Source organism: Eucyclogobius newberryi, unplaced genomic scaffold, assembly GCF_026437365.1.
Source record: "Eucyclogobius newberryi isolate DKJ021-1_F unplaced genomic scaffold, fEucNew1.0.hap1 SCAF_19, whole genome shotgun sequence".
NCBI classification, from domain to species: Eukaryota; Metazoa; Chordata; class Actinopteri; order Gobiiformes; family Gobiidae; genus Eucyclogobius; species Eucyclogobius newberryi.
Genome location: NW_027315823.1, coordinates 26,815,984 through 26,843,970, shown reverse-complemented (window position 1 = coordinate 26,843,970; position 27,987 = coordinate 26,815,984). Strand labels below are relative to the sequence as shown.

Below are 27,987 nucleotides of genomic sequence, written 5' to 3'. Positions count from 1 at the left end.
AATATTGTAAATGTTAATAAGTTTCCTGTCATGTTATTAAAAGAATGCTGTTGGCTTTTATGCTTTGTCCTTATTGTTATCAGCCGTTTCCTGTGGTCTCGCCTTGTTGGTCCTGAAGCGCAGACTTAGTTGTTCGATCAGCACGGCACAACAAGACTTCTATAAGGGGAAAAAACACAGAATCATAAAGTTAATTTAGCTCTAAAAGGTTTAATATTGGTTTATAACAGTCTTGAAATAGTAGACGTTTTTCATAACAAGGGATGTCAAGACTATTCGAATAATTGATACTCATAAGTCAACTCAAAATTAAGTCTTTTAATTCTCTAGATACAAAAATGTGTCTTACTATCTGGCCACAAACATTTTACTTCATTCAGAAAGTTTGATTTCATAAGCTGTTCACACACTACTAGAGAAATGGTTATTATTGAGATGTGAATGAAAGTCACTGTTGCTTGGCCTTGGTGTTAACAATCATAAATAATTACAATTGTGATGTTCTTTCTCACAATAATCGTAACACTAATAATGTACGTATGTATCTATGACAAATGCTTTTTGGTGATGAAGCATTCCAAACTATTTAAGTGACTTTAAATGTACGCTTTATGTGAAAAACGGTACCTTCTGCTCTGCTGCGGTGCTTCGACTGTGCGTGATGAGCTCCAGGAGGGCCAGGAGGAGCCCCAGGCCGAGGCCCAGAGACAAGAACAGGAACAGCCCTTTGAAGCCGTTTGGAGGTCCCTGTGCGGTCTCAGTCTGGTCCGGGTCCAAGCACTGACTGGTCCACCATTTACTGCGCAGGTACGCCAGATCCCCAGCCTCGCTCAGCTGCAGGATGGCCACGCTCAAGTTCTTTATGAGGGGGGATCCTGGAGAGGAGTTCATCCAGTTATGACTACACATTTCACTAAAACATAGTGAACATAATTATAATTCATATTTTACAAAAACATTTTGCCCATTTCTCCCCAGCTTTCCCATTTTTGTAAAGTTTATAATTGTTCTTCCTGGTCAGACACGGGCAGCAAATATGACATAGGTAGAGGTAATTCCACAACTGTTACCTAGCAACCAGGCTGTAAACAAGAGCCAAAATCCATTTAAATTACACTATAGTGTACTATATGATTTGACAACCAATAAAACCACATAACACCTTTATTTTGTTGAACGATTGTTCAAACTGTCAGAAATATGTGTTGCATATTGATGACATCACAAAGGGATTCTGTTTTAGAACTCAGCTCCACTTCCTGTATTTTTAAACTCTTATTTTCTTTTACTTTCTTCACAAACTGCAACGTAACGGATGTAAAACTATAAATATTTTCCACAGGTGCAATACTACCAAACTAGTTCATAATTGGAAAAACAGGAGGAACTGCCATATAGACTTTAAGCATTTTAAATTTGCCAATTTGCTTTTATGGTTGCACATTTACCATTAATCATAACATTACAAGGAGGCCTAATTTCACTTTACTGGCTCGAGAGTCTAATCCAAGCAACAACACAATGCAAGGCACACATCAGCTCTATATTAAGGCTTTCACTTAAAATAGCCGTTACTTTTTCATCCATCTTAAATCTGCACATTACCAATAGGCGCCGCAATGCTGTATCCTCTCATCCCGATGACCTCGTGAGTCCGGACCAGTTCACAGTGATGAGCCACGGCCAAATCCAGGGACACAGACTCTCCGATGAAGGCGTAGTTTCCCTCTTTGGCCCTGCGCACCCCTTCGTCCATTGAAGACACAAAGCTCTTACTCCTCTCTATGTGCTCGTAGATCCTTCGATGAATCATGTCTTTGGAATTCTGCCCAAAAAATAAATACAAAAATGGGGCAAAGTGAAAATAAGTGAAAATATTCAGGGACATTTGTGATCTTTTTATGACCTTTATCAGGAGGAATGACATATCCACTCAAGGTGGATGGTTTAAGATATGTATATGTATATGCATATTATGTATATGCATATGTATGTGTATATGTATGTGTATGTGTATATGTATATGTATATGTATGTGTATAGGTATATGTATAGGTATGTGTATATGTATGTGAATATGTATAGGTATGTGTATATGTGTAGGTATGTGTATAGGTATATGTATAGGTATGTGTATATGTATGTGTATATGTATAGGTATGTGTATATGTATAGGTATATGCATAGGTATATGTATAGGTATGTGTATAGGTATGTGTAGGGGACCCATATGTCCCAAAAAGACGATTGAAAGATAATACCTTTTCACAGCTCAACACAGTTGCAGAAATCAAAGCATAGTGTTGGGTGTAAAGGAATGACCCCCCACGGAGAGGACACTTTTACGGACTACGACAGAGTCTGAGGACTACGAAAAGTCTGAGGAATAAAGTCTGGCGGTAATGCAACACTCGGATGCCAACCGCCATAAAACAACAACAACAACAACAACTGTCTTCACCAGAGCCCTTCCCCCTGAATCTGATAAGAGACATTCCTCAGGACTACGTTTCTTTATGACTATATTTCACATCTAAACCAACTTGATGCTGACTGTGTGATCTAAACTTGTGACTAAATCATGTTTTAGTTTCGTTTGCCACAAGAACTGGTTTGAAGTGTGTTCATGTCGTACTTAATGTACTTTCTCATTACCTCATTACGCTCATTATCATTCATGCTATTGATGTGTGTTTGTTGACAATGTTGTGTATTTTATTATGGTCACATGTCATTTTTGCTGGTTTGAGTTAAATTTGCCCAAACTGAGAATAAGTTTGACCAAGAGTTAAAGCCACTCCCACTAGGCCACTCCTCCCAGGTCAATAAAACAGCAGACTCAGCTCTGCTTCCCTCTCTTCTTTCGCCGGCACGTGACCTGCCAGGACGACACACCGGGTCGGGGACCCCCGCAGGGGCCCCTCCCCCACCAGGGAGGCTGCATTGTCTCCCAAACTCGGCTTTCACCAAACGACCCGAACATCTTCATCAAAAATTGCACAGTTCAACGAACCCTGGACCCATCAAACTCTTCGAATGCTAAACCTGCTCAAGCATCAGCTCCCGGACAGCTCCAAGGACGCAAAGGACTCTGAGAACGCAAAGACGTGGGAGGCCTCGCTCCACACCTTCCTTGGACACGTGAGACCTGAGAGTGGCTGATTACAGAGTGGCATTTAAAGACCTTGAATTATTCCCTAAAACCAATCAAAACCTAATTCTTAATACCAGCATTTCTTCTAACTAAGTTGAGCCCAGGCACAGCCTGTGTAACCAAATGTGTCATTAATTTGATTTTATATCTTTGTTTATTAAACCACACAAAACCATCCTGGTTTATAGAGCCTTTGTATTGATCTTTATAGAATTATAATTGTCGGTCAATGAATCGTGTACTCCCCTTCAGAGAATGAGACTGAGTAGATATTAATGTTTTGCTGAACAAGCTTCAGATGGTGCCCTTTTAAATATAAATATGAACATTAACTACCTAAAGTGCTACACGTGTTGTCCACGATGAAATGGCTAGTCCCAGAGAATATACATTCCATATTGGTACAAATGTGTGAGCAAGAAACGAGTATAATTACCCTACATATGTGTATAGGTATGGGTATGTGTATATATAGGTATATGTATAGGTATGTGCATAGGTATAGGTATATATGTGTACATGTAATGTATATGTATATGTATATAATAGTGGATCCCAGGCTCTTCTATATGAACCATTGCTGAGGAAAATGTCAGATCCTCAGAAAAACTACCAGATTATTAGGCCCGAGCGCCACAAGCTGGCGAGAGGCCTATTAATCTCGTAAGGCCGTGCGAAGCACGGCTGCGAAAGTGCGCACGTAGTGCGCACGAAATCGAGCGCGAAGCGCTCGCCCACTTCCAAACACTCACTAACGCACTCCTTCACTCATGCACGCCCCGTGCATACTAATTAGTAGTAGGAAAATGGAACATTACCGTTGTAAACGGGCGAAGCCCGTGCAAAAGTGTGCACTAAACGAGCACTTTACATTGAGATGACGACCGCGAAGCGGTCGTCATCCCCATATAAAGCACTCATTTGCGCTAAGTAGCTCACGAATACGTTCCCCATCTCTTGCATGTTCCGTGCATATAAGCATGTAATGCAAAAATTGAACATTATAACTCAAAATTAACGAAAGTACCCGTCAGTGACCAGGGACCCACACCATGAGGTGAAATGTATAGTTTATGACATTTGAAAAATGGGAAACATTGTTTTCGCATCGGAATATTATTCTTTCTTCTTCTTCTTCTTCTTCTTCTTCTTCTTCTTCTTCTTCTTCTCGGGACCAACCCCCCTATTTTTCACCCAGTGAACATTGACGAAAAGTCACAAAAAATTGCACACCTATAAAAATCGTGCCTCTCTACATTCTGGCCATTTCCCTTTTCTAAAATAAAAAAATTGGCGCGTCAGCGCCCCCAAATGTACCAAAAATGCATTGAGAGATGGGAAATGACCCAAAAAAAATCTAATCGTAGAATCATGAAATTTGGCGCAGAGGTAGATGGTGACAAGAGAAGTAAAAAATATTATTACGGCAACGCCGTCCGCCCAACCAAATGCCGGCCATATTGCTTCAAAAATGGCTAAACATGACTTCGGAGTTTTTCCAAACGTCGTACTTTTACGAACTCCTCCCAGGGCGTTGGCCCTAAAAAGCTGAAATTTGGTGAAAATGCTACTGAGGAGTGGGACATCAAAAGTTATCCAAATTACATTGATACCTGTCACGGTCTCTGTGCGGCGAAGCCGCAAACTGTAGCTAGAATTTCAGAAATCTCCCATATTTAAAATTTCTGCCGTTTGCGCAGATAAAGTCCGAATTGCGTCAAATTAGATTCAGTTGTTAAACTCTTTGCCCTAAACCTACTTGAAGTGAAATAAATTCATTTGGCGCCACAGCGCCCCCTACAGATTTTATATGGAGGTTAAATGTTTAGTTTTGCGAAATTATATGAAATTTGACACACAACTCAATTTTAGCATCCCCATCAAAAAAGTCAATGAGACCCATGTCATAATTGTTATGGCGTTGCCGTAACGATGACCGAAACCTTTCATGTTATTCCAATGGGGAAATCGCCAGAACATGTTTACACTTTAGACTTTCACAAACTCCTCCCAGGGCGTCAGCCCTATTAACCTGAAATTTGGTGAGACTCATCTTCAGGACCATCAAAAGTTATCCACATTTTCATTCAAAGAGTCACGGTGTCTGTGCGGCAAAGCCGCACATTTTGCCAAGAATTCAAAATAAAATAGCTTTTTGATGGTAAAACAAAGGGGAGAAGATGTGACAGCGTCACAGATTCAGCAGTAGGCGTAATAAAAGGACAATTGGGGCGCGTTAGCGCCCCCTCCTCTTGCGGCGTGGCGGCGGTGTGGCGGCGGCGTGGCGAGGGCCGATCATTGCCGCTTGCGGCTATATTTGTTATTATTATTTTATCATTAGATTATTGTTTTGTTTTTTCCAGTTGTTCCGTTCCTCTTTAATTCTTTCTCATCATGTATTATTATTATTATTTGTCTTTGTAATTCCTGTGATAGCAGTACACACAAAATCGATGCTTGAAACGTGACACACCAGTCGAATTAGAGATGAAGGCATCTCTTCATCGAATACATAAAGCGAGTCGATGTCATAAAAAACATTGATGTCATAAAGAACGTTGCTGAAAAGATGGATGGATGTTTTGAAGAGGTGCTTCACAGCTTATCGCACGTTGAAGCGGGTGGTCAAAACATTTGCCCAATCCTTTTAATGCTGCTTTTGGACCCACCTTGAAGAAAGCAAGAGTGGACGTGCCCGCCAGGCACCCATACTCCATCTTGTCCTGACTGGCCAGGTCTTCAAACCCTTTCACCACTAAAGGAGAGGACTGTGTGGTGTTGGAAGTGCTCAGGTTTGTAAAATAACGGGCCAAAAGGAACAGAGTGAATAACCACCAACAGCAGCAGACCACACGCCCCGAGAGAGACTTGGGATGAGGACCGGCCCCTAACACGACAGAAGAGAAATGTCAGGTTTAAAGTAGGTTTATAATAGATGAGATCATGTCTGAAACTTTACACACTTGAACAGACTTACTCAAGCTGTGTGTCTACTTTTGTATACTTTGTTTGGGCGTAACTCTCTTTTTCTTTCGTGCTCTTTTCTTATATGATGTAATTTGTGATTTGTACTGTTCCAAACAATTGTTATTCATCATTTGCGCCATTGCTAACTTCACATGCTATTGGGATTTTATGTTATGTTTTTAAATTCATTTTGCAAGAAACATAATGAGAATGTGTTAAACGTGACTTACCTTGTAAAGTCAGGCCTCCAGCTGTATACCACAAACTGTGCACAATACTGAACACGCTCTGTTCACTTTGAGGAGCCCATTCACACGGACTCAACCTGCAAATGGCATCAATGTTATTATTAGTATTGAAGGATGGAATATATTGCTTAATACATCAGACTGCCCAGGGACGACAGGTGGAAATTAGCTGTTGAGCTACAACCTGGTACGCTGCATCTCTGCTGTTAAGGTTCATGTAAACTGTGCACTGTCCCTGTCTCAATGAATACATAAACTAAGAGCTGCCGGACTAATCCAGTAGCAAACCATGTATAAACTATTCATACATTAAGTGTTTTGCTGACCGTGCAATTAAAAACATGCAAGCTGCAGTCCCCAGATAGGCCACTAGCAGGCAGATCCAGGTCTGGGTGCTAAATGGGGTGAGGAAGGTGAAGGAGTCTTGTGTTTGTGAGCGGTCTCTTCGGAGCAGGATGCTGATTCCTGTCTGCATGAAGGGTTTGGTCATCCCCACGGCCTTCTCTCGCGCTGCTGTTAGAGTGAGAGGAGCAACCGCCAGGTCCGCCTCCTAAAACAAAGAAAATGTCATTAAAAAAAAGTTTAAATTATAATAAATGTTTGAAGTGGACACAAAAATATTACCAAGGGGTGTCAAGATGATTCAGTTAATCAATAATCGTGATTATTCAGGTCGCAATATAATCGTAAGAACCAAAGAATAATAAGCAAAGCTGTTAGAAGCAAAATGGGGTACTTTTTGTTCAATATACAGCCCAAAATATAGTTAAGGAAGGAACTGTTTTCTTATCTGACAGCTATTGTCACATTTAACTTTATTTTGTCTTTCAGAAAGTTCAATTTCGTAAAGCTGGTCACAAATTTGAGGAACAGTGATGTGTTAGACCACCGCAATGAAAGAAAATCGTGAATAATCATTGAATCGTAATGTTTTTTTTTTCTATCGTAACACTCAAATTTGATATTGTGTCATCCCAATGCACAATCTATTACATCTTTTGGCTCATAAATGGCTTTTAACTTCATAATCAGACGTGAATTGGACAATCTTTTTAAGCTATTGTACGATATTTCACATGTAGGTCGGTGTAATCCCTCATTCGTCCAGGCGTGTTCCATAGTAGAAAAAGCTTCAGTTGTAGTCATCTGGACTCAGTTTGAAAAAATAGACGTTTCGACTCTCATCCAAGAGTCATTGTCAATAAAAGAATTTAGATCGAGAACTCCGATATTAATACTGTTCTGTGGTAAGACCCACCCATTGGGCGGAGCCTTCCTGAAGTAGAAAGAGTTGTTTGTTTCAACAGAAACTCCCCCCTTGTATCTACCGAGCTAGCCTATTCAGAATCTTAATGGGCTATTAGAATCCTCTTTGTCTTTGTGAGACCCTGGCTCAACCACCCTGAGTACCTGATTAGCATCTGAATGTCCTGGTCCTGGTCCTCTACCTTTCCAGGGGTTCAGTATCCCATTATAAATAACAGCAAGATTAAACCTTAGCCCTCCATTTCTGTTTAAAGAAGGTCTTTTATTTCACATGTAGGTACAAAAACAAGAAGATTTTTACGGCGTTTTTCAATACACAAAATTGAAACATTTAACAACAAACATAAAAACACCGCAAGACCAGAGAGTTCGCAGGGGGATAAAGATCCCGGTCAAATTAAAACAGAAGAGATCCAAAGAACATTAAGGCACATTATAAGTCTTTTATGGCATTTTAATGGTTCAATTTGTTCATGAGGCGCACCTGATTTTTACTTCAAAGACCCACTGTCCCACCTCTGCTCTGGGTTACTTACAACTGTATCGCAAATGTTCATATTCAAAGTGCTTTACAACTGCCAACGTTTGGGTTTATGGATGAACGCTCAGCTTCTTACTGCTTTACTTTTTACTTTCATCCGTTGTTGACCGACAGATGTTCTTATTGACGGAGCACTCCAATTCGCCGTGGCAATTTCCAAGTTTGTGAATTTTGTTCTCAATGGCAATAAAACCTCCCTGATTCAGATGTTTACAGATTTTGAACTGGCGCAGAACTAACACTACTAATCCCACTATACTTTCTATCAATTACTGCACCAAGAAAGCAATTTCATGTATCTATCACCTCATACAGAAAGTATATGTCCCAGTAACAGTTTGAGTTTGACATATTTCTGCAGGAGAAAGAGTGCGTGAATCACCGTTTCGAATTTTTTTTTAGAAATAGCCTCCCTCACCCCTCGGACGACCTCCCCGATCATCCCTTTCCAGCGCCCACTCTCGTCCACTTTGCCGTAGAAGCCGTCTTTCACCAGGTGCACTTTGTACGTGAAGCCCACTTTTTTGGCCACTTCATGGAGCAGGTCCATGCAGAAGCCCTCCAGCTCCGTGCCTTTCGACATGACGTACGGCTCTTGCTGAAAATACAGAACAAAAAAAGATTGACTCGACCCGCATACTTTGATGGCAGAAATTGTCAGTTGTCATGTAATTGGTCGTACCTCTATTGTGGTGATTCTCAGCTCTGTTTCCACTGAAAGACACAGACGTAGGTAAAAGGATGGTACGATGGTGCTTTACTCCTCGGAAATCTAAGTAATCTAAGTCTGGACTGTTATTTATACTATTCAAACGTATCTGTCTGAAAACAAGCAGGTGACCCCATCAGTCCAAGTTACAGGTCAGATCTGTGGGGAGGTGGTCCAATAGAAAAGGTTTCAAAGGCTGTTCCGTGTCTCGAACTAGTGCGAATGCATGTTTTTAATGTTTCTGTTTTAAGTAATGAAAAATGCAAGATGGATACGTGTAATGCCATACAGTGGAACATTCGAGGCAAAAATGTACACCTTAGCAACAGTGTGTATAGTTTTTAGGCCTTGACCACTCTCAAGTATTACCCAATGTTTTTCCCTTGCATTGTTTTTGTGTATAAATGAGCCAAACTTTCTGCTGAAGGCTCAATGCAACTGCACAAAGATCTTTTTCCTCGTAGACCTTATAATGAATGCGTTGACGTGCGCGCGAATAATGCTTAAAACCAGGATACTCGTGTCCCTGTTTACATGCAGCATCTGACTATCCTGGATGTATGGAGTGGTAATTATGGCAACAATGGCACGGATATGGCAAGGAGCTAAACGTGTTAGCAGCTTTGCTTTTTAGCTCGGATGGACACAGTACGTTGAAATAAGAGCACGTGACTGTAAAGCGCCGTCACATTTTCAGGAAAAGACATTTTTAAGTCCCACAGCGTCAGTTTGAGAACAACACGGACCACTACAGAAGACAACTTAAATGATTGATAATGATACAATAATAGAAATCAAAAAGCCCTGGTAGAAGTCTGAGTACTTTTGAGAAATGAGCTGCTCTTGTCAAATGTGCGCACATGCGCAGTACAGCAGCAGAACCACGAAACCAAGATACTTAAAAATGATTTTAAAAAATCATAATCAGGTTATTCGTGCCTCTATAAATGCACTCAATGAGAACTTCATGATAGTAATCATGCAATAGTCTTATCCAGCACTAACCAGGCCCAACCCTGCTTGGCATCTGAACTCTTATTTATAAAACAAATGACTAATCATAATTGTTGAGTTATTGCTTCAAACCAATTGTAAAAGGAAAAGGGGGTCATATACTTGCCAAATCAAAACCAAATTTCTGTTCACTGTATTTTTATGCTGACCACTTCCTCGACTCTTCAGTTCTAACTTGTTCTGTTATTTGAAACAGCTTGCGTCCTGGCATAATTTCAAAGCTACATTTTTAGTTCAAAATATCAAAGCTGTGCCGCTGTGAGGTGGGAGACCAGTCAGAGTCCATCGAAAAACATATCAAGGCCAAATTCCGGGTCTGAATCTCCACGGGTGAGTTTTGACAACCATCAGATTCTCCTTTTCAGAAACACTGCAAGACACTGGGCCTTTGTTTAGCTTCAAGGCTCAATTCATCACAACTTTTACTGGCCTGTTTCCCGTTTGGGCTTCCAAATTGGAAAGGAAGTAGAGCTATGATTTATTTGAAAGGGTTTTTATTAAATCAAGCTGTGAGAAAATACCAGAAACTACAGCGTGAATTTAAGATACAAAATCAATAATGCTGTAATTTTTTATGGAAATTATGGAACCCTAACCCCAACAATATGGGCTGCTAAACACTATCATAGCACGTAAACTATCCAAACCAAAATATTACATCTTTTCCTCACAAAAATCTTTAAATTAGGAAGGAATTATTTGTCCGTAACCCACAATTAAGGCCAATTAAAGTTATCACTGAACTAAGCTAAATTGCAATTTATTGAGAACAAGCAAATATGGAAAATTGAATCTTACCTGCAAGACCTATTCTTGTGTCGAACAGAAAAAACATAAAGAGCACAACATAGCTCAGACTCATCTTGAAGTGTGTCCTGAAAAGTAAAAACTAGGATAGAGGTGTGAATTAGCCTCCTGGTGGAGCAAAGAAAGACTAGTGTAAGTCCTATCTGTAGCGCTGAAGGATCTGATCTGAGGTTATGATCCGGAGTGTGATCTTTCAAATGGAAGGAGTGAAGCAAGGGATTGTGGGAGGAGAGAGGGGAGATGACTTCAGTGGGAGTGGCCCCAGACTTGTTTACTTACAAGTAAAAGAAGAAAACGTTTAAATATGAACAAGAAATGAGAGATGTTGATATGATGGATATGCAAATAGAAAAGTCAAATCTGATCAGTCTCCGTTTGTGATCCACACTTACACCTACTACAATTAATGCATTTTATTTGCTGACAGATGAAAGTTAAAAATTAAACTGTAGCAGACATAGGACATAATAGTGATAGGGTCCATTAGGCCAATAAAGGCTTAGTGTTGAGGGTCCAGAGCCTAAATGGCACTAATATAATAGAGGCACGTTTAATCTATTTTAACCTACTACACTGATACATAAAATACACAGGTGGAGATGTATCAGGCGTTGCTCTGGCTCCAGTAGTTCGTGGCTATGACTGGATCATGGAAATATAAAATACATCCACGGATTTCTCGCTTAGACTCGGGTTTGAGTTTTGACCAATCAAAGATCGGTGCGCGTTGTGCGCGAGCTAAAGTGACGGCCTATGACTGGCTGTGTGCTTTTTTCCAAAGGGGCGTATTTTCTAGCCATCTTGACTGAATATTTAGCCTCATCCAGGGCGCATAAATTTGATATCTTCGTGATTTGACCATTTTTGTGATAATAAGCGGTGTTGTCCACATGGTCCAGCCCTCTGCTATGGACTCGGCTCCAGCTGTCGCGTCTCACTGCGCTCTGGGCGGAACACGGCAGTGCTGAAGATGACACTGCCGCTCCTGAATGACCGGCTAGCTAAGCTAACATGAGCATGTCCGCCTCTGAGCTGTGCTGTGGTCTGTCAGTGGCTCTGCTTTAGCCTGGTGCTTATTGTGCGTGACACTTCTCTGCGGGCCAGCGCCGGACGAGGTAATGACGCTTGTGTGTTCACCCTTTATGTCTGAGGCAGATATTCTGTGGTTTTGTCGCACGACTTCTGTGTCCTGTCTGACCGAAACCTTATCACATCAGCAGCTTCTGCAGCCTCTGAATTTCAGCCAAAGCCGAGGCGTTGCGCACTGTAACGTTGCGCTCGTGTTTTTGCACGCAGTGGGTTTAGACACGCAGCAGCAGCGCGGACCGGGCAGCCGCGCACTCACGGCTGCTGCCGTGCGTAATTACGATCCTAATCAACGTGCGATATAAATGTTGTGTCCGCTGGTCTTCGCTTAAAATGGCTGACAGATGTTAGATACTCGGGTAGGTATTTAGCGCAGCGCAACCGAACTATGTCGAGCAAAGCAGAAAACGTAGATGGAGATGCCTTCTGATTGGACAGTCCTGTTACGGGCTCAGCTTTAGACCAATGGCGTAACAACAGCGGAATAAGGCTGTAACTCGCTGTTTGTGCAGGGAGTACTTGAGGTAACATCATTTGTTTTTAGTTCAACAGTCACTGACCACTTTGTTTAAATACTCTTCACTCTTGTATTTTACACAGGGCCACACAGGAATGGAGTACATTTGTGGTTATTTTATAATGACATTCTAACATAAATTACTTTAACCTGTTAACCTAATAGTTATTTGTGGTCTAATTGATTCCAAATTCGACTTAGTAATCTTGATGTGGAATACTGTAATGCTACACACTATTTGGCCTAGGCTGCTTGGACATGGTCAGATGGATTGAACAAATCTGTGTCTAAGAACAATACTAAACAAATTATTTGATCAAAATGTTAAAAGTGACGTAAACATTTATTTTTATTATTCAGTAACCAGGCGTTGACCTAATAATTAACTTCCCTTCTGTTTTAAGGAAGCTTCTGTATGTCCCACACACACACGGAGGCGGGAATGTGAGACGCCCACAGGAGCGCGATCATGGGCAGGGGTCGAGGTCGCGGCAGAGGTCGGGGCCGGGGCGGCGCTGGTGCCCCACGACCTTCCTCCCCTTACAAACTGCAGCTCTCTCCGTCCCGGGAGACGCTCACCTACGCACAGGCTCAGAAAATCGTGGAAGTTGACCTGGAGGGAAGAATCCACCGCATCAACATTTCCGACCTCCTGCCCATCATTACCGACGATGAGATGACGGCGCAGGATATTGTGGAGTGCAACAGCAACAAGGAGAACAGCGATGAAAAGACACCGGGCAAAACCAGGTCTTGTCGAAAAGTAGCGAATAACAAAATCAAGAAGAGCGGGAAGAATCAACAGCGGTCGCATCAGCAGAGTGGAAACACGAACTCGACACAGCACCAGTCGCCTTTGCCTGAACCGAAATTTCGCGTGTTGAAATCCGTAAGCCTTACGGAAGCACCTTCTCTGCCATCGGCCTATTATCGCTTTATAGACAAAACGGGGGAGGAACAGGACAATGTGGCAGAGTATGATATGGATGAAGAAGATTTAGCCTGGTTAGAAATGGTTAACCAAAAGCGAGTGCGTGACGGTGTGGCCTCGGTACCTCCGGACACTTTCGAACTGCTCATCGACCGCCTGGAGAGGGAGTCCATATTAGAATCCCGTAGCCAAGCTTTGGCCCAGTGCGCTGTCGACGAGGACGCCTTCTGCTGCGTTTGCCTGGACGACGAATGCCTAAATAGTAACGTGATTTTGTTTTGCGATATCTGTAATTTAGCAGTGCATCAGGAGTGCTACGGCGTTCCCTATGTCCCAGAAGGCCAGTGGTTATGTCGCTGCTGCTTGCAATCCCCCTCCCGCCCCGTAGACTGCGTGCTCTGCCCCAATCGCGGAGGTGCCTTCAAGCAAACGTGTGATGGGCGCTGGGCTCATGTAGTTTGTGCCATATGGATACCAGAAGTCTGCTTTGCCAATACTGTGTTTTTGGAGCCAGTTGAAGGGATAAAGAACATCCCCCCTGCCCGCTGGAAGCTAACATGCTATCTCTGTAAGCAAAAGGGCAGGGGCGCGTCAATACAGTGCCACAAAGCCAACTGCTACCGGGCCTTCCACGTGACCTGTGCCCAGAAAGCGGGTTTGTTCATGAAGATCGACCCGGTGAGGGAGACGGGAGTGAACGGAACGACTTTCTCGGTCAAGAAGACCGCGTTCTGCGAGCATCATTCGCCGGTGGGGGCGCGGCGGGATGGGTCGGCAGACGAATCGGTGGAGGGCAGGCTGGTGGGGGGGCGGGGCAACAGGGGCCAACGATCGTACACCCAGAGCCCGCCATCGCCGCAAAATAAAAAGGGGACGAAGGGGCAGAAGAAGAAGGGGACCAGAGGAGGGACGCGGCGGTCCAATGTGCCTCTGCTGCTCGTGCCTCAAATACCATCGCACAGGTAAAAATTAAAGAAAGTCTTGTGGGTTAGGCAGAGCAAAAAAATATGTCTGTTTGCCGTTACCCAACCGACTTGGTAAAAAAATTAAAATAAAAATATCAGCATTTTGTCAAATTGATGCCAAATATTTTTTTTTCTTATATCTCGCCAATTCACCGTCCGTTTTTTCAAAAAAGCGCCGACAGATCGGTCGAAGCGAGGAAACAGGGTGAGAATTAAGAATAAGTTGATGGTTTTAAGACAGACTGATGCGTGGCGTGATGTGCTATTGGACTTGGTAGGTGAAAAAAATTATATTGATCGCTATTCTGGGACACTGAGTGCCAACAAAGCGTCCGAACATTCAAACAAAGTCGAGTTAATTATCATTAAATGGGTGGATTTTATATACAAATTTTGAATTTTTTTTTATGCCTTCAAAGTAAAAAAAAAGACTTTACCTACCCACTTGAAAAATGTTGGGTCGGGTTACAGCAAACATACAATTTATTTGGGGCAGCCTCATACCAGTCTGTCTGAGTCAGCGTTTCTGTACAAGTTCAATTCAAATTCACTGGAAAATTCTCACACTTGGACTTTTATACCAGTGTCAAAGTCCATTCTCACAGTTATTTAACACTAAACCAGCCAAAAATTCACACAACACCATTAACTTAATCAGTTTTGTTTTTTTTGGGTCACAATTCATGCACATGTAACTATTATTATATTGCCTTTAATAGGTAACTAAATCCCTCTACTTCTGAAAATGTTACACTTTTTACAGAAAATCCACTTGTTACTTACCCAAAGACTGACGGAGGCTGTAGATAAATAGTCAAAGTGTGTAGAGCTTCCATAAACAGCACAGAGTTACGATATGAATGTATCACTAGAATCAAATCTTATTATCTCACCTAAATCCGACCTTAGGCCCTGAGAGTGTTATATTGTGCTTGTGCTGCTACTGTAGGTAGTAATTAAAACGACAGCAAAACAATCTCTTTCAACATAACCCAATGCCATCTACATTTGCAGGCTGAATAAGATCTGCACGGGAGTAAACGTCCAGAGGAAAAACACGTTCATGCAGAGACTCCATAACTACTGGTTACTGAAGCGACAGTCTCGAAACGGGATGCCTTTAATACGACGACTACACTCCCATATGCAAACCCACAAAACCACTGAGCAGGTAAAGATTCACAAGCGTGCATGGGACGATATTCCATAAACAGAAATAAAAGAAGGGGATTAGTGGCCAAATAAAAGCTTAAAAGTAGCAATGAAAAAATTAAATTCCCTCTTAATGTGTCTGGTTTATGTCTAACAGAAGGAGCCTGATGAGAAGCTGTGTGCGGCGATAGAGGAGCTGAGATACTGGCAGAAGCTGAGGCAGGACCTGGAGAGAGCCAGGCTCCTAATCGAGCTCATCCGGAAGAGAGAGAGGCTAAAGAGGGATCAGGTACCAACTAAGGCTGCAACGAACCAGGATTTTAGTCGTTTTTCTATTAGTCGACGACGCAAACGATAATTTTGATTGTACATGGAGATTTTTTAATACATTTTTTAACTAAAAATAGAATATGGACAGTTTGATTTTAAAAATGCTGCCATCTTTGTTATTAAAAGGTCTTTTCGCATGCGCTTGTGTCTGTATAGTGAGTGGTGTGAAAAAGTGTTCACCCTCTTCCTGATTTGTTTTTTGCATGTTTGTCACAGTTTCTGCTCATCAAACAAATTAGTCAAAGACAACACAAGTAAACACAAAATGCAAGTGTTTCTATAACACTTATATTAATTGATATGATTTCCCTTCCTCGCTGCAGATGAAAATTCAGCAGGCTGCTCTTGAGCTAAAGTTAACCCCGGCGTTTGTGCTCCTTCGAACCACTTTGGACCAACTGCAAGAGAAGGACACGACTAAAATATTCTTGCAACCCGTCAATCTGTCCGAGGTTAGTTGAGACATGTTTTATACATGCGTGTCTATGTATCGTAACGATAAGCTAAGATAATTTTCTATGATTAATTGAGGTCCCAGATTACTTGGAGTTTGTTTCCCAGCCCATGGACTTAGTCACGATGCGAAACAAGCTGGAGGCACACGGCTACGCCACCATCTCAGACCTGGAGAAGGACTTTGAACTCATGATCTCTAACTGCCTCAAGTACAACTCTAAGGACACCATGTTTCATAAGACGGCATTACAGATGAAAGACGTGGGGGGAGCTATCCTCAGGCAAGCCCAAAGGCAGTTTCAGAGCATTGGATTGGACCCCAGCACTGGGATGCATCTGCCAGAGGATACCAGCAAACATGGCTTCTACAACTGCACATGGGACGATGGTGAGGCATTAGATAGTGGATTATTATATTTATACAATCTTAAGGTACAGCTGTTCAAATCAAAACCTGATAATCATTCAACTCATTTTTGGGACCCTTTTTGTAGTCTGAATACTTTCACATTGAGTTGCATCATATTATAGTGTGAATACACAACATGGGATTAAAACAGTTTTTTGTTTTGTTTTACTGTTTGTTATACATTTATTAATAAGATAATAGAACCTTGATCACAAATTGGAGAAGGAAAAAATGCTGTCACTGAAAAAGCTGTGTTTTCTATTTTTCTATTTCACTAACTCTGTGCAGTTTGAAGCCCAAATTGCATGATCAAATAACACAATGTTTTCCTCTGAATTTAGAAAATAAATTGTATATTGAATACCACCAAAAGAAAGAGTAACTGTACCAGAATACAGCTACTCAAGACTAAATTCTGAATATATATTTTCGATACATGGATTGAGTTACTCCCCAACACTGTGTACACTTTTAGTCCGAAGTTTTACAAATGAGAGCCCAGATGCTCAACGATTAATATTAAGAGCCAGTACGAACAGTCGGTGTGGTTTATACAATGTTATTTTTGTGCATTTGTCCTCCGTACTACTAGAGAAGCGTATGTTGTAATAATAAAGTCCATATCTCATTGTTTAGTTGACTCCCTGCTGGATCCAGAGAACAGGCTGCACCTAACGACAGAGGAGCAGCTAAAGGCTTTACTGGATAAATTAGACATTGTAACATCCATGAAAACCAGCGGCGGTCGCACCAAACGGATCCGGTTACTGCGCAGAGAGATCAACTCGCTCAGACAGAAGATGAGCCACCAGCACACCGTCAACGGGAACGACAAGAAAGCGGTGGACGAGGAGGAGCCAGTGAAGGAGCGAGGGCGAGGGAGGAAGAGACGGACTGAGGAGAAGCGGATTTCAAACTCAGGTAATACAGTTCGGTTAGTTGTATTAGATTTAAATATAGACTTCCGGTGTTTTTAAGACTGCCTACATTCTATTAGCTGGTTCCATTCCACATGGGCCAGAGAGCGTCCACTGCAAACAGCTATGACAAGTATATAGTATGTACAGTTAGGGTACTCATTGTAACAAGTATCAATACTAGAAGAATCCCCAAAAAAGTACATTTGTCCTTTGCTGAACAGTTTTAGAATGGTCTTGAAAGTACTATTATTTAGTATTGAAAAGTACAACCATAAAGTGTTTTTACTATCATTGTGGTATCAAAATCGGTATCGAGCCTAATCCTTAGTATCAAAATTGAGTTTGAAATGTTAGTATCGAGACAACACTAAAACACTGAATAAAATATATACAGACATCAACATAATTAAAATGACAAAAACAATCAATCTATAATATACAGACTTATTTGCCTTTAGTACCCCAGGGATACTAGAGGCATTTCAGCATTTACATTGATTACACAATGTGTCAAATCATGATGACAGTTTTTTCAAATATGTTATAATCTTAAATAATCTTGTTGTGGCTCTTCTATAAAGTGTTCGTTTACCTTCTGTGTACTAGATGATGTCCCTCCAGTGCTTGAACTCACTTGCCCAGTGTCGTCCCCTCTACCTGGCGATGCCCCTCTTGAGCCTCCTGACCTGAGCATCATTTCTGGGGGACGGAGATCACCTGGTCGCTCCTACAAACGCCAGAGATCGTCCCGCAGCGGTAGCAAGAGTCACGGGGAAGATGAGGCCGAGGTCGCTGAAACGCGGTCGTCCCAACAAGAGGCAGAGCACGAAGCCACGCCCCTGGGCACCCCCCCTCCGCCTCTGCCTGTGGTCGGAGTAGGACGCCGGACATCTGTGCTCTTTAAAAAGGCCAAAAATGGGGTTCGGGTGGGGAAAAGCAAGGCGCAGCAAAATGGGAAAGAATCTGAGGGCAAAACAAATGGACTTGATAGTGCTCCTGTCAGCCCCAAGTCGCCAGGGTTGACCCAGGTGAACTTGCCCCCAACGCCATCCCCCACTCCACCTTCTCCATCGCACCACCTGAGGTCAAGAGGACACAGCTTGTACAGTGAAGCGGAGAAACCTGCAGTACTCAATGAAGAAGGTATGACTATAAATGATGCGATAATATTGATCAACAAACATGTTTTAGTGATGACACTGAAATGTTGATGTCAGGTCTGACCAACGGGAAGCACAGCTCAGACGCTGAAGATGATGAAGAGCCAGAGTGAGCAAGAGTTTTTTGTTTTTCTCAAAAACGTTAGTTAAACATTTACTCAAACTGACCTCTTATTGTGAATGTTGCAGCTGCAGTCCTCCCCCAAAACGCAGTCGGGGAAAACCAGCTCTGGCTAAAGTTCCTGAAAGTGAAAATGGAGATGCTGGTATGTGTCATAATTTAGTAGGTTGACCTGCTCCAATAAAGGATCAACATGAATATAAACTGAACATTTGCCTTTTTGTCCCATCACAGGCAGCTCTTCACTGTCAGAAGATACTGACTCAGAGCTGACGCCTCTGGATTTAGTTTGGGCCAAAACCAGAGGGTATCCTTCATATCCAGCCATGGTGAGAACTGGCTTGATATGGGCAGTACATTTTGCAGCTGACACGAAGGAAAAAGAGCGTTGTGGCCTTTTTCTCAGGATAATAATTCACTGACATGAGTTTTTGTTGCAGATTGTTGACCCAGACATGCCCCAGGAAGGGCTGCTCCACAATGGGATCCCTATTCCCGTGCCTCCTGTGGAGGTGCTCAAACTCGGAGAAGGCCGAGAGACGGAAGGAGAGGAAAGGCTTTTCCTGGTGCTGTTCTTTGATGCCAAAAGGACGTGGTGAGTCGAGACAGACAGAGTTAATCAGGCTGAAACATTGCATCATGGTGACCTTTGTCTAAAAGCTTCATGTTGATTTTCAGGCAGTGGCTCCCGCGAAACAAGCTGGTCCCACTCGGGGCGGACGACACACTGGACAAACTGAGATTAATGGAGGGAAAGAAGCCAAGTGTTCGTAAATCTGTGCACACGGCCTACAACCGAGCCATGAAACATCTGAACCATGTGAGAGAAAACCTCAACTTCACTCCCTCCAATTTTATATGACTTCAGTTTGTATCAAAGACTCTTGGGGGGCTTTTCCAAAGGGTGATTATGAAACATAAATGTTGATGGTTTTATATAGAAAAAGGATTGCCTTATTCTGAAGATTTTATTGAGCTGAAGCTTGATGACATTGTCATGAATTGATTTGTCCATGCTTGTGATGTCCATCATGTCTTAATACCACTGTTTTAGTGTGTTTTTTTTAGGCCCAAGTGGGTCAACTGTAAATATCTAAATGTCATTGTCTGGATACAAATGTATTTATATTGTGTTGGCCATTGAACTGTCTCCTTGTGTCAAGGAATGCATCGGGACATGTCATTTATGAAAGCATGTCATATCTGGACACGTGTAATATTTTTGGCTCTGAATATTTATTGTGAAAATGAAAGCCAATAATGATTATGACTCGTCTTAATGTTTATCCTTCTATTCTAAGGCTTTCTACAAATATTTTTGCAAGTATTTTAGAGAATTTTCAAAGATCATACATCAGATAATCTACTTTTGAAGACTTAAAAAATATCACAGCATTTGGCTAGATATCAGTCCAGGTATGACATGGAAAAGGTATTTATTGTTTTTCCATATTGTGAAACTGTATCCTAGACTCTTGGTGCAGCTACAGTTTGTGGTGAGTGTGATGTTTAGCCACTAGAAAAACGCTGATTAATTTGTTTCTGTCTCTCACTGAAACGGTTGGTGCAAATTTAAGAGAAGCACAATCAGTTGAAATGGTTTTCTCTAGGGCCATATCCGAGTGGCAGTGTTAATGTGTTTATATATAATATACATATATGTAAAAAGTCAATGTAGTAAAGGTGCATGTGTATAGTTCTGTAAATATGTAAATGTATGTTTTTATCGATCTACATGAAATAATTTAAGGAATGCAAATCAAGTTTAGATTATATAATTTATGATTCGTGGCAGTTTAAGAGTGCTATTTAAAAGATATTGAGAAGGTTTATGTATGACACTAAAGTAGATATTTGTAATAGTGGAGATATACACACCATTATATGAGATCAGACTGGAGCACTGCAGGCCAAAGTGACCAAACTCTAATGTACTGACTTGGTTTTGGGTATTTAAGGAGATTTTGGGTCTCGTCGTAAGTAATCAAGATCAAAGATTTTTCTCACAAAGAATAAATTCTGTTTGAACTGTTGAAGTGTGTTTTCTGTTCACAATAAGTTGCTTTAGTCATTGTCAGTGTGTGTATTTATGTAGGATAAAAGTCTGCTTCGTACTGCTTGGAACAGGATTTCGAAAACCAGCAAAAACATGCCCAGTCATGAGCGGAGTCTGTGCATGAACGCATGGGAGAAAGGTTAAATAAAAGGAACCAGAAGGACAAACAGGGCTTTCTGCAACCGGAACTCTTTAATTCATACTGTGGACATTTCCTTAATACTTAAATGTTCTTTTTATCATATCTTATTAACTAGTTTCCAAAAGCTATAACTTCATACTAGTCATAAGAGCATTGTACTCGCGGTATGTTTGACAAAAACAATGATCACATGTATCAGACTGGATTTCCTGCCATCGGTTTACCCAGTTTGGGATGAGCCCTCTTGTTCAAATATTGGGCAATTGCATGAAAGCACATGACACACGCCTGCTCTGCCCGTTCCAGTTGTTTTGTTATGTCAAACAAAGAAACACTTTATAAAAAGGTGTAGCATCGTCTGTAGCGTTTGAATGGTGGAAAGACAGAAGTGGTTTTGCCTCATCTAAAACTAACTTTTCCCACAAAGAAACAATGTATTGCATCAACAATCCTAAATCTTCCTCTTAACACGTTCGCTATTTGTAAGAAAATGTCTAGTCGCAGTAGTAAAATATTATAAAAAGCTTTTAAATACTATTGTGACGTCTCTACCACACGATTCAATTTAAAACAAACTAGTCCTACTTTTGCCAGACCATTTCAAACCCAAAGCAACGATGGTTTAGCGTTCCTTCTTATTACATTGCAACACTAGATATTTTTTGTTTCTTAAATACTTTTAAAACTTAGTGTTGGAGTGCCGTCAAAATAAGACTTTCATAGGAGAGATAGGAAGCCATTGTCCGTGGAGTCTTGCTGGTCTGACTTGCTGCTTCGAGAGCTCTTGCTGGGGTTTGGGGTGGTTGAATATTTTGGGGGGTAACGAATGAAGAGGCGATCCTCCTCTTTTTTGATCCACCGTAACAGTTTAGTGATGGCGGTAATGGCACAGGCCTTGGTCACCAGAGGACTGAAGCAGGTGTAGAGCTCAAATTTACTCGTGACCTAAAGAGGGAAGAGACAGAAACATTATTCATTTGAAGCGCGCACAAATTTGGATACAATCTGGCATTCGACAGATCAAATACTAAACATTTGGTCTATTTAAGAGTGAGTCTGTCTGAAAAGTAATTCAAGGAGCTGTACCTGCTTTTTACAGTCATGGAAAAGTGAAAAACAGAACTAGTTCATTTTAAACGGTTTGCAGCGGTCCAAACCTATTCCTAGTCCTCACCTTCTCACGCATTCCTAATTATTCACAGCGATGAGTGTACGCACTTTTCACAACTTTTTGTGGCCGTCACACTAAAGCTAACAACAAGCATGGTAACACAGCACTTCCTGGTTTACGGCGAATACAACGCTCTTTAGTTAGATGCAGAATGCAAACCGAGTTCTCATTCTGAGACTAACAACCACTTTTACCACATACAATCTGCACTGGAGAAAAACAGATTGTACTCAACTAGGAAATATATCGGGTACAGAACCTTTATGACCTTTAAAATGTAATTGTCAAGTTGCCATTTTAGGTACTTGATTATCCTAATTTTGGTTGTGATGAGGAGTTTTTCTTGTATTTATTCCATTTTGTTAGTTTGTTCTCCACACCCACAAATTAAAAATTATATTAGAACACAACAAATAATCAATAGGACTTCTTTATATCTAAATATCTTTTTCGTGATTTAAAATCCAGCTTTTAAAAAATAATTGTCAAAATCCAATTAGTCAGGCGTTTTAGGAAAAATAGGCCCCAGCACAATGGGTTTGGAAATCATTTGAAGTTGAACATGTTTAGTCACTTAAAGATGCACTACGTAACATTTCTGACCTGCTTGTCTCCATGGAGATGTTATTACTATGCAGTGCAGATGCAATAAAACAATAAACGATTATTTTAGCAATCGACAAGTCAAACGGTTATTTCGATTGAACACTTTGAGACTTTCCTAGAAATGTATTTTTTAAACTGTATTTGGTTAGAAAAGAGAATATTTACGTATAAAGTGTATTATTGATGAAAATAATAAATAGTTCATTCTATTGTGACATTTTATTCATGCCGCCGTCTTTGTTATGAAAGTTTTTTCCGTGCGACGATAGCCGAATAGTCACGATCGGTCGATTAATTGTTGCCGCCCTAATGACCAACTATAGCTTTACGCCACTTGCACAATAACATCAGTCAGGTCAGTGCACGGGCGGCCTCGTACCCAGGCGAGCGTGGTCTCCTTCTCTGCCACGTGGTAAATGAGTTTGAGAGGTCGCGAGGTGCTGTGGATGCGGCTGTGCATGTATCTGTAAAGGTCAAGTAGCCTGGTCTTCTCCTCCTCACTGCTGTACGGAGCCTCCATCTCTGGGCTGAAACAAGCAAGAGCAGCAGGGTTAACAGAGCACTAGTGAAACTGTCAGCGTCGGTTAAGATGACCTGAACTGTTGTCGTGATCCGTTTCACGCCGTCGTCGTTTGAAATTTGGTTCCTAAAAACAGGGTCAGGAATGTATAGAACTATTTTTTTTCTTTGACCTCCGAATTTGGTAAATAAATGAATCATGGCAGCTGCTATTGCATAACAAAGCTGAGGGAATCAAGTTTAATTGAATTGAGTTTTACTACTTTTTACTTTTCAACTGAGAGAGCTGCCCAACAGTCCAATCTTGAATGCGTTATAATTAATCTACTCATTATTCCATTAAATGTGCAAACAAGTGTGGTGATTTCCTTTAAGATAAAGCCACAGACAAATGCCCTGGTGTTTCGGTGCACTTTGTTTTGTCTGGTTTTGTACGTAAATTGCGTGTCAGCGTGTTCTTACATCCGTGATAAGCTCTTAACCATCAGAATTGCAACTCCTAAGGATCTAGTTTCAGTTTTTTTTTTGCATCTGCTACGGAATTAGTCTTTTTAGACCCTGCAGACGAGGAAAGCGTGCAAGTGCGCTGGTGCGCCTTAGGAAACAGCTGGTGAACTGAGAGATTGTGGTGGCCCAATGAAGACCAAAATAGATCTACAAAGAAGCATTTGTACAACTATTAATGGAGCTTTTCACTGTTGAGCTTAAACGGCTCTTAATTATGTACATTTTTTAAGGACGTGTGTGCTGTCTTTTTTCACTTTGCCCCAGATCACCCTTAAAAATATGTCTCAATCTCACCTGATGAAGGTTGATAATAAATAAATGAATATATAAATAAAGTAACTTGGTGAAAACAAGTCAGATTTACATATTCCCCTCTTTTTGCGATTTGAAAATGAGGTACCCCAGTTTCAAGAAAACAAACAAAATATGACACTTTGGGAAATTTTTGGCTGCTTTTCATGCAAACATACCTGGTGAACTGAGAGAGCTGGCGGTAGTTGTCTGGCACGTCAAAGGGCTTGTACATGAAGTGTCTGAGGTCTGAAACGCCCACATGGCTCACGCTGTAGGCCTGCGCCTTGTCTATGAGGCTCAGTGAGTTTTGAGCCGTCATGGCCTCCTCGATCTTCCTCTTGCATTCCGCTACAGCGTAGAAAGCCTCTTTGTCTGTCGAGAGCAGCAACAGGCAAACAGTGCATTCGGGAGGGTCCAGGTAGGAAATGTATGCATAAAAATAACAGTCAGGGTTAAATAACGGGAGGCAAATTGGAGTCCATATTTCTCCAGCCTGAAAAGCAGACGATGCCCCGATAAGATTTAGCAAGAGGTGGACATCGGTCGGTTCTAGTCTGGTATCTTCAATCACAGTTTTTTCTTGGACAATAGTCAGCAACTGGTTCTTCGCAATGAGAATGGAGAAGACGAGGTTGGGCGTGATAGCTTTCTGCAAGATCTGGCTTAAGGAGTCCCTGAGAGAGGAGGCAAGGGGCAAACAGTGCACTGCTCCCAGCAAAAAACTGGGGTCCGAGTCCACTAAATTAAGAAGGCCGTCCAGGATCTTCTCAGAACCAGCCAAGAGTCTCCGGAGGTCGTAGTTTTTCTTGTGCTCAAAAATGCGGGTGATGCTGGCCTGGGTGAGCATGCTGATGATCTGATAGTAGACGTACATGAGCTCAGTGCGAAGCTGTTGCTCGGATTGACGGGTGCAAGAGACGCAGACCAGGACCAGGGGCCCCTTTTGGAGGAAAACCACTGAGTGTTCGTCTGAAATAATGCAACACAAAAATAATTATGATACACAGTAGACATGAGAAGGCAGACTAAGATAAAATGCTAAGATAAAAGACTGGAATTACTGAAAAGTGAGAGGAAAACTGCACTAATAGCAATTAAAAGAATCTGATCATCTGCATGGGTAATGAAAAAACAGTGAATGTACTACCGTACACTATTGGTAATCTTGGTAATCGTATCAAACTAATATTGCAAGATTCAACTACAGTCATCATTAATGTATTAAATAATTCAATGAAACACTATGCAACATTTCTAGTGGAAGCTTCAGCACCTGCTTGTCTCCATGGAGATGTTGTTACTTTGCCTGGAACGTTACACATTAAGGTTATCCCTCTCCATGAAGACAAGCAGGTGACTACACTTTACAAAGTTACGGGTCTGATTTGTGGTGAGGCAACTTCACTCACAGTAAGAATGTTTTTCAAGATACTTTGTTATAATAACATTCGGAGGATCGAGACGTCTTAACTGCATTAACTGCAGTTTTGGAGTAAGTGTGCAGACTTTGTTTTGTTTTATATTAGGTACGATTAATGCCACTACCATTTCCACAGAGCAGGTGCCTGACCCTTAACAGGAAGGTTGTAAAGTTCAACTTTGATAAACACTTATTTATAAATACAACGTGGATTTTTAATCTAAACAATGGCTCGAAATCCAGAATCAAGGTTTAAAGCAAATCAAAGTCTTTAGATCTGAGCTCAGACCAGACTGCAAGAACATCAACATAATGCGTCAAAAAAACATGATTATGAAACTATTAGGTTTTTAAGCATTTGTGTAGACTTTTTGTCTGTAAATTAACTCTCTACAGCTACACTATCTCAAATGTAACAAATACTGGATGTAAAAAGGTCTTGTGCAAAACGTAAAAGCAACACCAAGCTGAATAATTAGTATGCAGCGTGCAGCCCTCACCTGAATAGACAGAGCGGATGATGTTGTCACTGGTTTGCACAAAAGACACCAAGGCCATCATGACTCCCATTGTGGATGAGAGCGCCTCTTCACTTCCATAGCGAGAGTAGATCGGTTTCCCCGCCTCGCTCAGCACAAAAACATGCTTCCTGTGCTGTCTCCAGCTCTCCGCAGTCACGTCCTCCTCACGGTGCGACATGTAGGCCGGCATGTCTTGGGTCCCTGCCTCCAAAAGAGGAGAGGAGCGACCCTTCACCCCTAAACCCTGCTCTTCAAGCTTCGCCTTGGCAAGCATCGTGACCACAAATTCCCCCGAGTCGCTTTGGCTGTTGTCCGTGGCCGCATCCTCAGTGTTTGATGCGCTGTCGGTTTCTGCTGTCGTTATCTGGTCTGAGCTCAGTTTGGCTTCAGTTTGAGCCTCCTCTGTTGTAATACTCGATGTGTCTGAATCCGCAGCGCCCTCCATGTTAACTCCATTGCTTTCTCTTTTCTCCACTGGCTCAGGAAACATGTGACTTCCCAAAAGAGACAGGGATGTTGCCAGGTTTTGAGCTAAAAAAGAAAATTCAATTACAAAAGGGAAAAGCATACATGTGAATTCAATTAAAGGAATATGAATGTACCCGAGTCGCTTGCAGAAGGTTGGGCATTGATAGTCAAGCCCTCTTCTTCTTGGTGACCGTCTCCCTCCATTCTACCATCCCAGTCACCTAAAGACACACACAATAAAACACCACGAATTATATTAAAATAAATAATTATGGAGTATTTATGGATACAATTGTGGCTTCCATCCCTAAGTCAACACGGATTTAACTTATGAATAGCAGCACTTATACTGGGCCAGTGGTTAAGTCACATGATAAGAGGAAAACTGGTTTTCAAAAGGACAATAACTCAGATAAAGGAATTTAAAACATGTCAGCAGCATAAACCATAGCCATATAATGAATGTCCATGGCATTTTTGTTTTGTGAATCACATTTTTTCCCACTTGCTTACTGTTTAGTTTTTTAAATGTTGCATATCATATAACATGCCTTTACGTGCAATCAGCGCAATTATTAGGGGAGAAGTGAATGTTATTTGTTTTTGTAAATTGTATTGTAAAAAAAACATTATAACAATCAAGAAAAAACCTTATAACAATTATGATATATAAAAAGACCATATCTCTACATTTTCAGTAGTCGTTGGGTTAATACAAGGTTGAATGATTTAATAAATAAGTAAATGCATTTGTGTATATTAAAAAAAGAACTCGGGGTATAAAAAACACTGTAGGATAAGAAATGGATAGGTAGATACAGTTTGGTTAGCATGACTAATAAGTTTTCTGTGTCGAAATGCTAAAGCAAATTTACGAGTAGTCTTTTTAGATGACAGTACCACTTAATAACTGTTGAATGATGCGGATACTACTTGTAAATGTTGTTTTTCGGGTCGTTAGCACAGTCTGCTAGCGAGCTTAACGCAACGCATGGATCAATTTCACGGCCCGAGCTGAATAATAAAGCACCAGCTAGAGATTAAGAAATGAACTAAATCAAGACTAAAACTCACGCTTTCTGCTTCCGTTGAAATCTTGGAGACAGACGCTAAATTGCTAAGCAAGGTTTCATTTGAAGCTTTGGAGGGAGCAAATGCCAAGTCGAGAAGAATGTAAAACAGAAAACAAATTTTGCCCGACCGCAACAGCAGCGGCAAACTTCCGGAATCTCTTACTGTGACTGTCACGGATCAGCCAATCAGAATCCCAGATAGTCACGTTAAGTCCCGCCCCCAGCAAAACGTCTACCATCACCCTTTTACCGTAAAGATTTGACAGATATATACATTGCATTTGTTTATAAATGTGTCATCCCAACCAATACAACATATGTCCTATAGATTTTACTAAATAGAGACAATAATAAAATACGTGTCTTTAATATGATTTGTCAGGTTAATTATGTATACAAATCGTTGAATCAATTAAATTTATACATGGGTATTTTAATATGATTTATATAAAAATTG

At 41.3% G+C, this 27,987-nt stretch overlaps 3 protein-coding genes across 5 annotated transcripts; 1 reads left to right on the top strand and 2 right to left on the bottom strand.

Annotated features, from left to right (window-relative positions):
- Positions 1–2: 2 nt before the first annotated feature.
- Positions 3–10,776, bottom strand: LOC140365905 (probable glutamate receptor). The gene is made up of 9 exons (XM_072452513.1): positions 10,698–10,776; positions 8,859–8,890; positions 8,595–8,774; positions 6,696–6,919; positions 6,352–6,446; positions 5,824–6,041; positions 1,606–1,825; positions 628–875; positions 3–159 (listed from the first exon to the last, which is right to left on the bottom strand). The coding sequence occupies exons 1-9, from the start codon at positions 10,759–10,761 to the stop codon at positions 58–60; spliced, it is 1,383 nt and encodes a 460-aa protein (XP_072308614.1). The 5' UTR covers positions 10,762–10,776; the 3' UTR covers positions 3–57.
- Positions 10,777–11,476: 700 nt separating this feature from the next.
- Positions 11,477–20,715, top strand: brpf3a (bromodomain and PHD finger containing, 3a). Of its 3 annotated transcripts, none has more exons than XM_072452499.1 (13): positions 11,477–11,821; positions 12,718–14,202; positions 15,220–15,376; positions 15,515–15,646; positions 16,011–16,139; positions 16,219–16,531; positions 17,189–17,473; positions 18,079–18,615; positions 18,690–18,741; positions 18,822–18,904; positions 18,988–19,082; positions 19,194–19,348; positions 19,432–20,715. In XM_072452499.1, exons 2-13 carry the CDS (start codon positions 12,779–12,781, stop codon positions 19,613–19,615), a joined length of 3,546 nt encoding a protein of 1,181 aa, XP_072308600.1. In that variant the 5' UTR covers positions 11,477–11,821; positions 12,718–12,778; the 3' UTR covers positions 19,616–20,715. The 3 variants fall into 3 exon arrangements, with proteins under 3 accessions (XP_072308600.1, XP_072308601.1, XP_072308599.1); XM_072452500.1 differs by having other exon boundaries at positions 12,714–14,202; positions 16,249–16,531; XM_072452498.1 differs by having other exon boundaries at positions 12,714–14,202.
- Positions 20,716–21,365: 650 nt separating this feature from the next.
- On the bottom strand, positions 21,366–27,687 carry mon1bb (MON1 secretory trafficking family member Bb). Its single transcript, XM_072452508.1, has 6 exons — positions 27,532–27,687; positions 26,592–26,678; positions 25,969–26,520; positions 24,225–25,017; positions 23,108–23,255; positions 21,366–21,896 (listed from the first exon to the last, which is right to left on the bottom strand). Exons 2-6 carry the CDS (start codon positions 26,659–26,661, stop codon positions 21,669–21,671), a joined length of 1,791 nt encoding a protein of 596 aa, XP_072308609.1. The 5' UTR covers positions 26,662–26,678; positions 27,532–27,687; the 3' UTR covers positions 21,366–21,668.
- Between the last annotated feature and the right edge of the window lie 300 nt (positions 27,688–27,987).

Coding starts and splice junctions, on each gene's coding strand:
- brpf3a (XM_072452499.1), top strand. CDS start 12,779: ATGGGCAGGGGTCGAGGTCGCGGCAGAGGTCGGGGCCGGGGCGGCGCT. Junction 15,377..15,514: donor CCCACAAAACCACTGAGCAG/GTAAAGATTCAC, acceptor TATGTCTAACAG/AAGGAGCCTGATGAGAAGCT. Junction 19,083..19,193: donor ATCCTTCATATCCAGCCATG/GTGAGAACTGGC, acceptor TTTTTGTTGCAG/ATTGTTGACCCAGACATGCC.
- LOC140365905 (XM_072452513.1), bottom strand. CDS start 10,761: ATGAGTCTGAGCTATGTTGTGCTCTTTATGTTTTTTCTGTTCGACACA. Junction 8,775..8,858: donor TGAGAATCACCACAATAGAG/GTACGACCAATT, acceptor CTGTATTTTCAG/CAAGAGCCGTACGTCATGTC. Junction 6,447..6,695: donor TGCATGTTTTTAATTGCACG/GTCAGCAAAACA, acceptor TGCCATTTGCAG/GTTGAGTCCGTGTGAATGGG.
- mon1bb (XM_072452508.1), bottom strand. CDS start 26,661: ATGGAGGGAGACGGTCACCAAGAAGAAGAGGGCTTGACTATCAATGCC. Junction 26,521..26,591: donor ACCTTCTGCAAGCGACTCGG/GTACATTCATAT, acceptor TTTCTTTTTTAG/CTCAAAACCTGGCAACATCC. Junction 21,897..23,107: donor AGGAGACCACGCTCGCCTGG/GTACGAGGCCGC, acceptor TTCCCTCTTTAG/GTCACGAGTAAATTTGAGCT.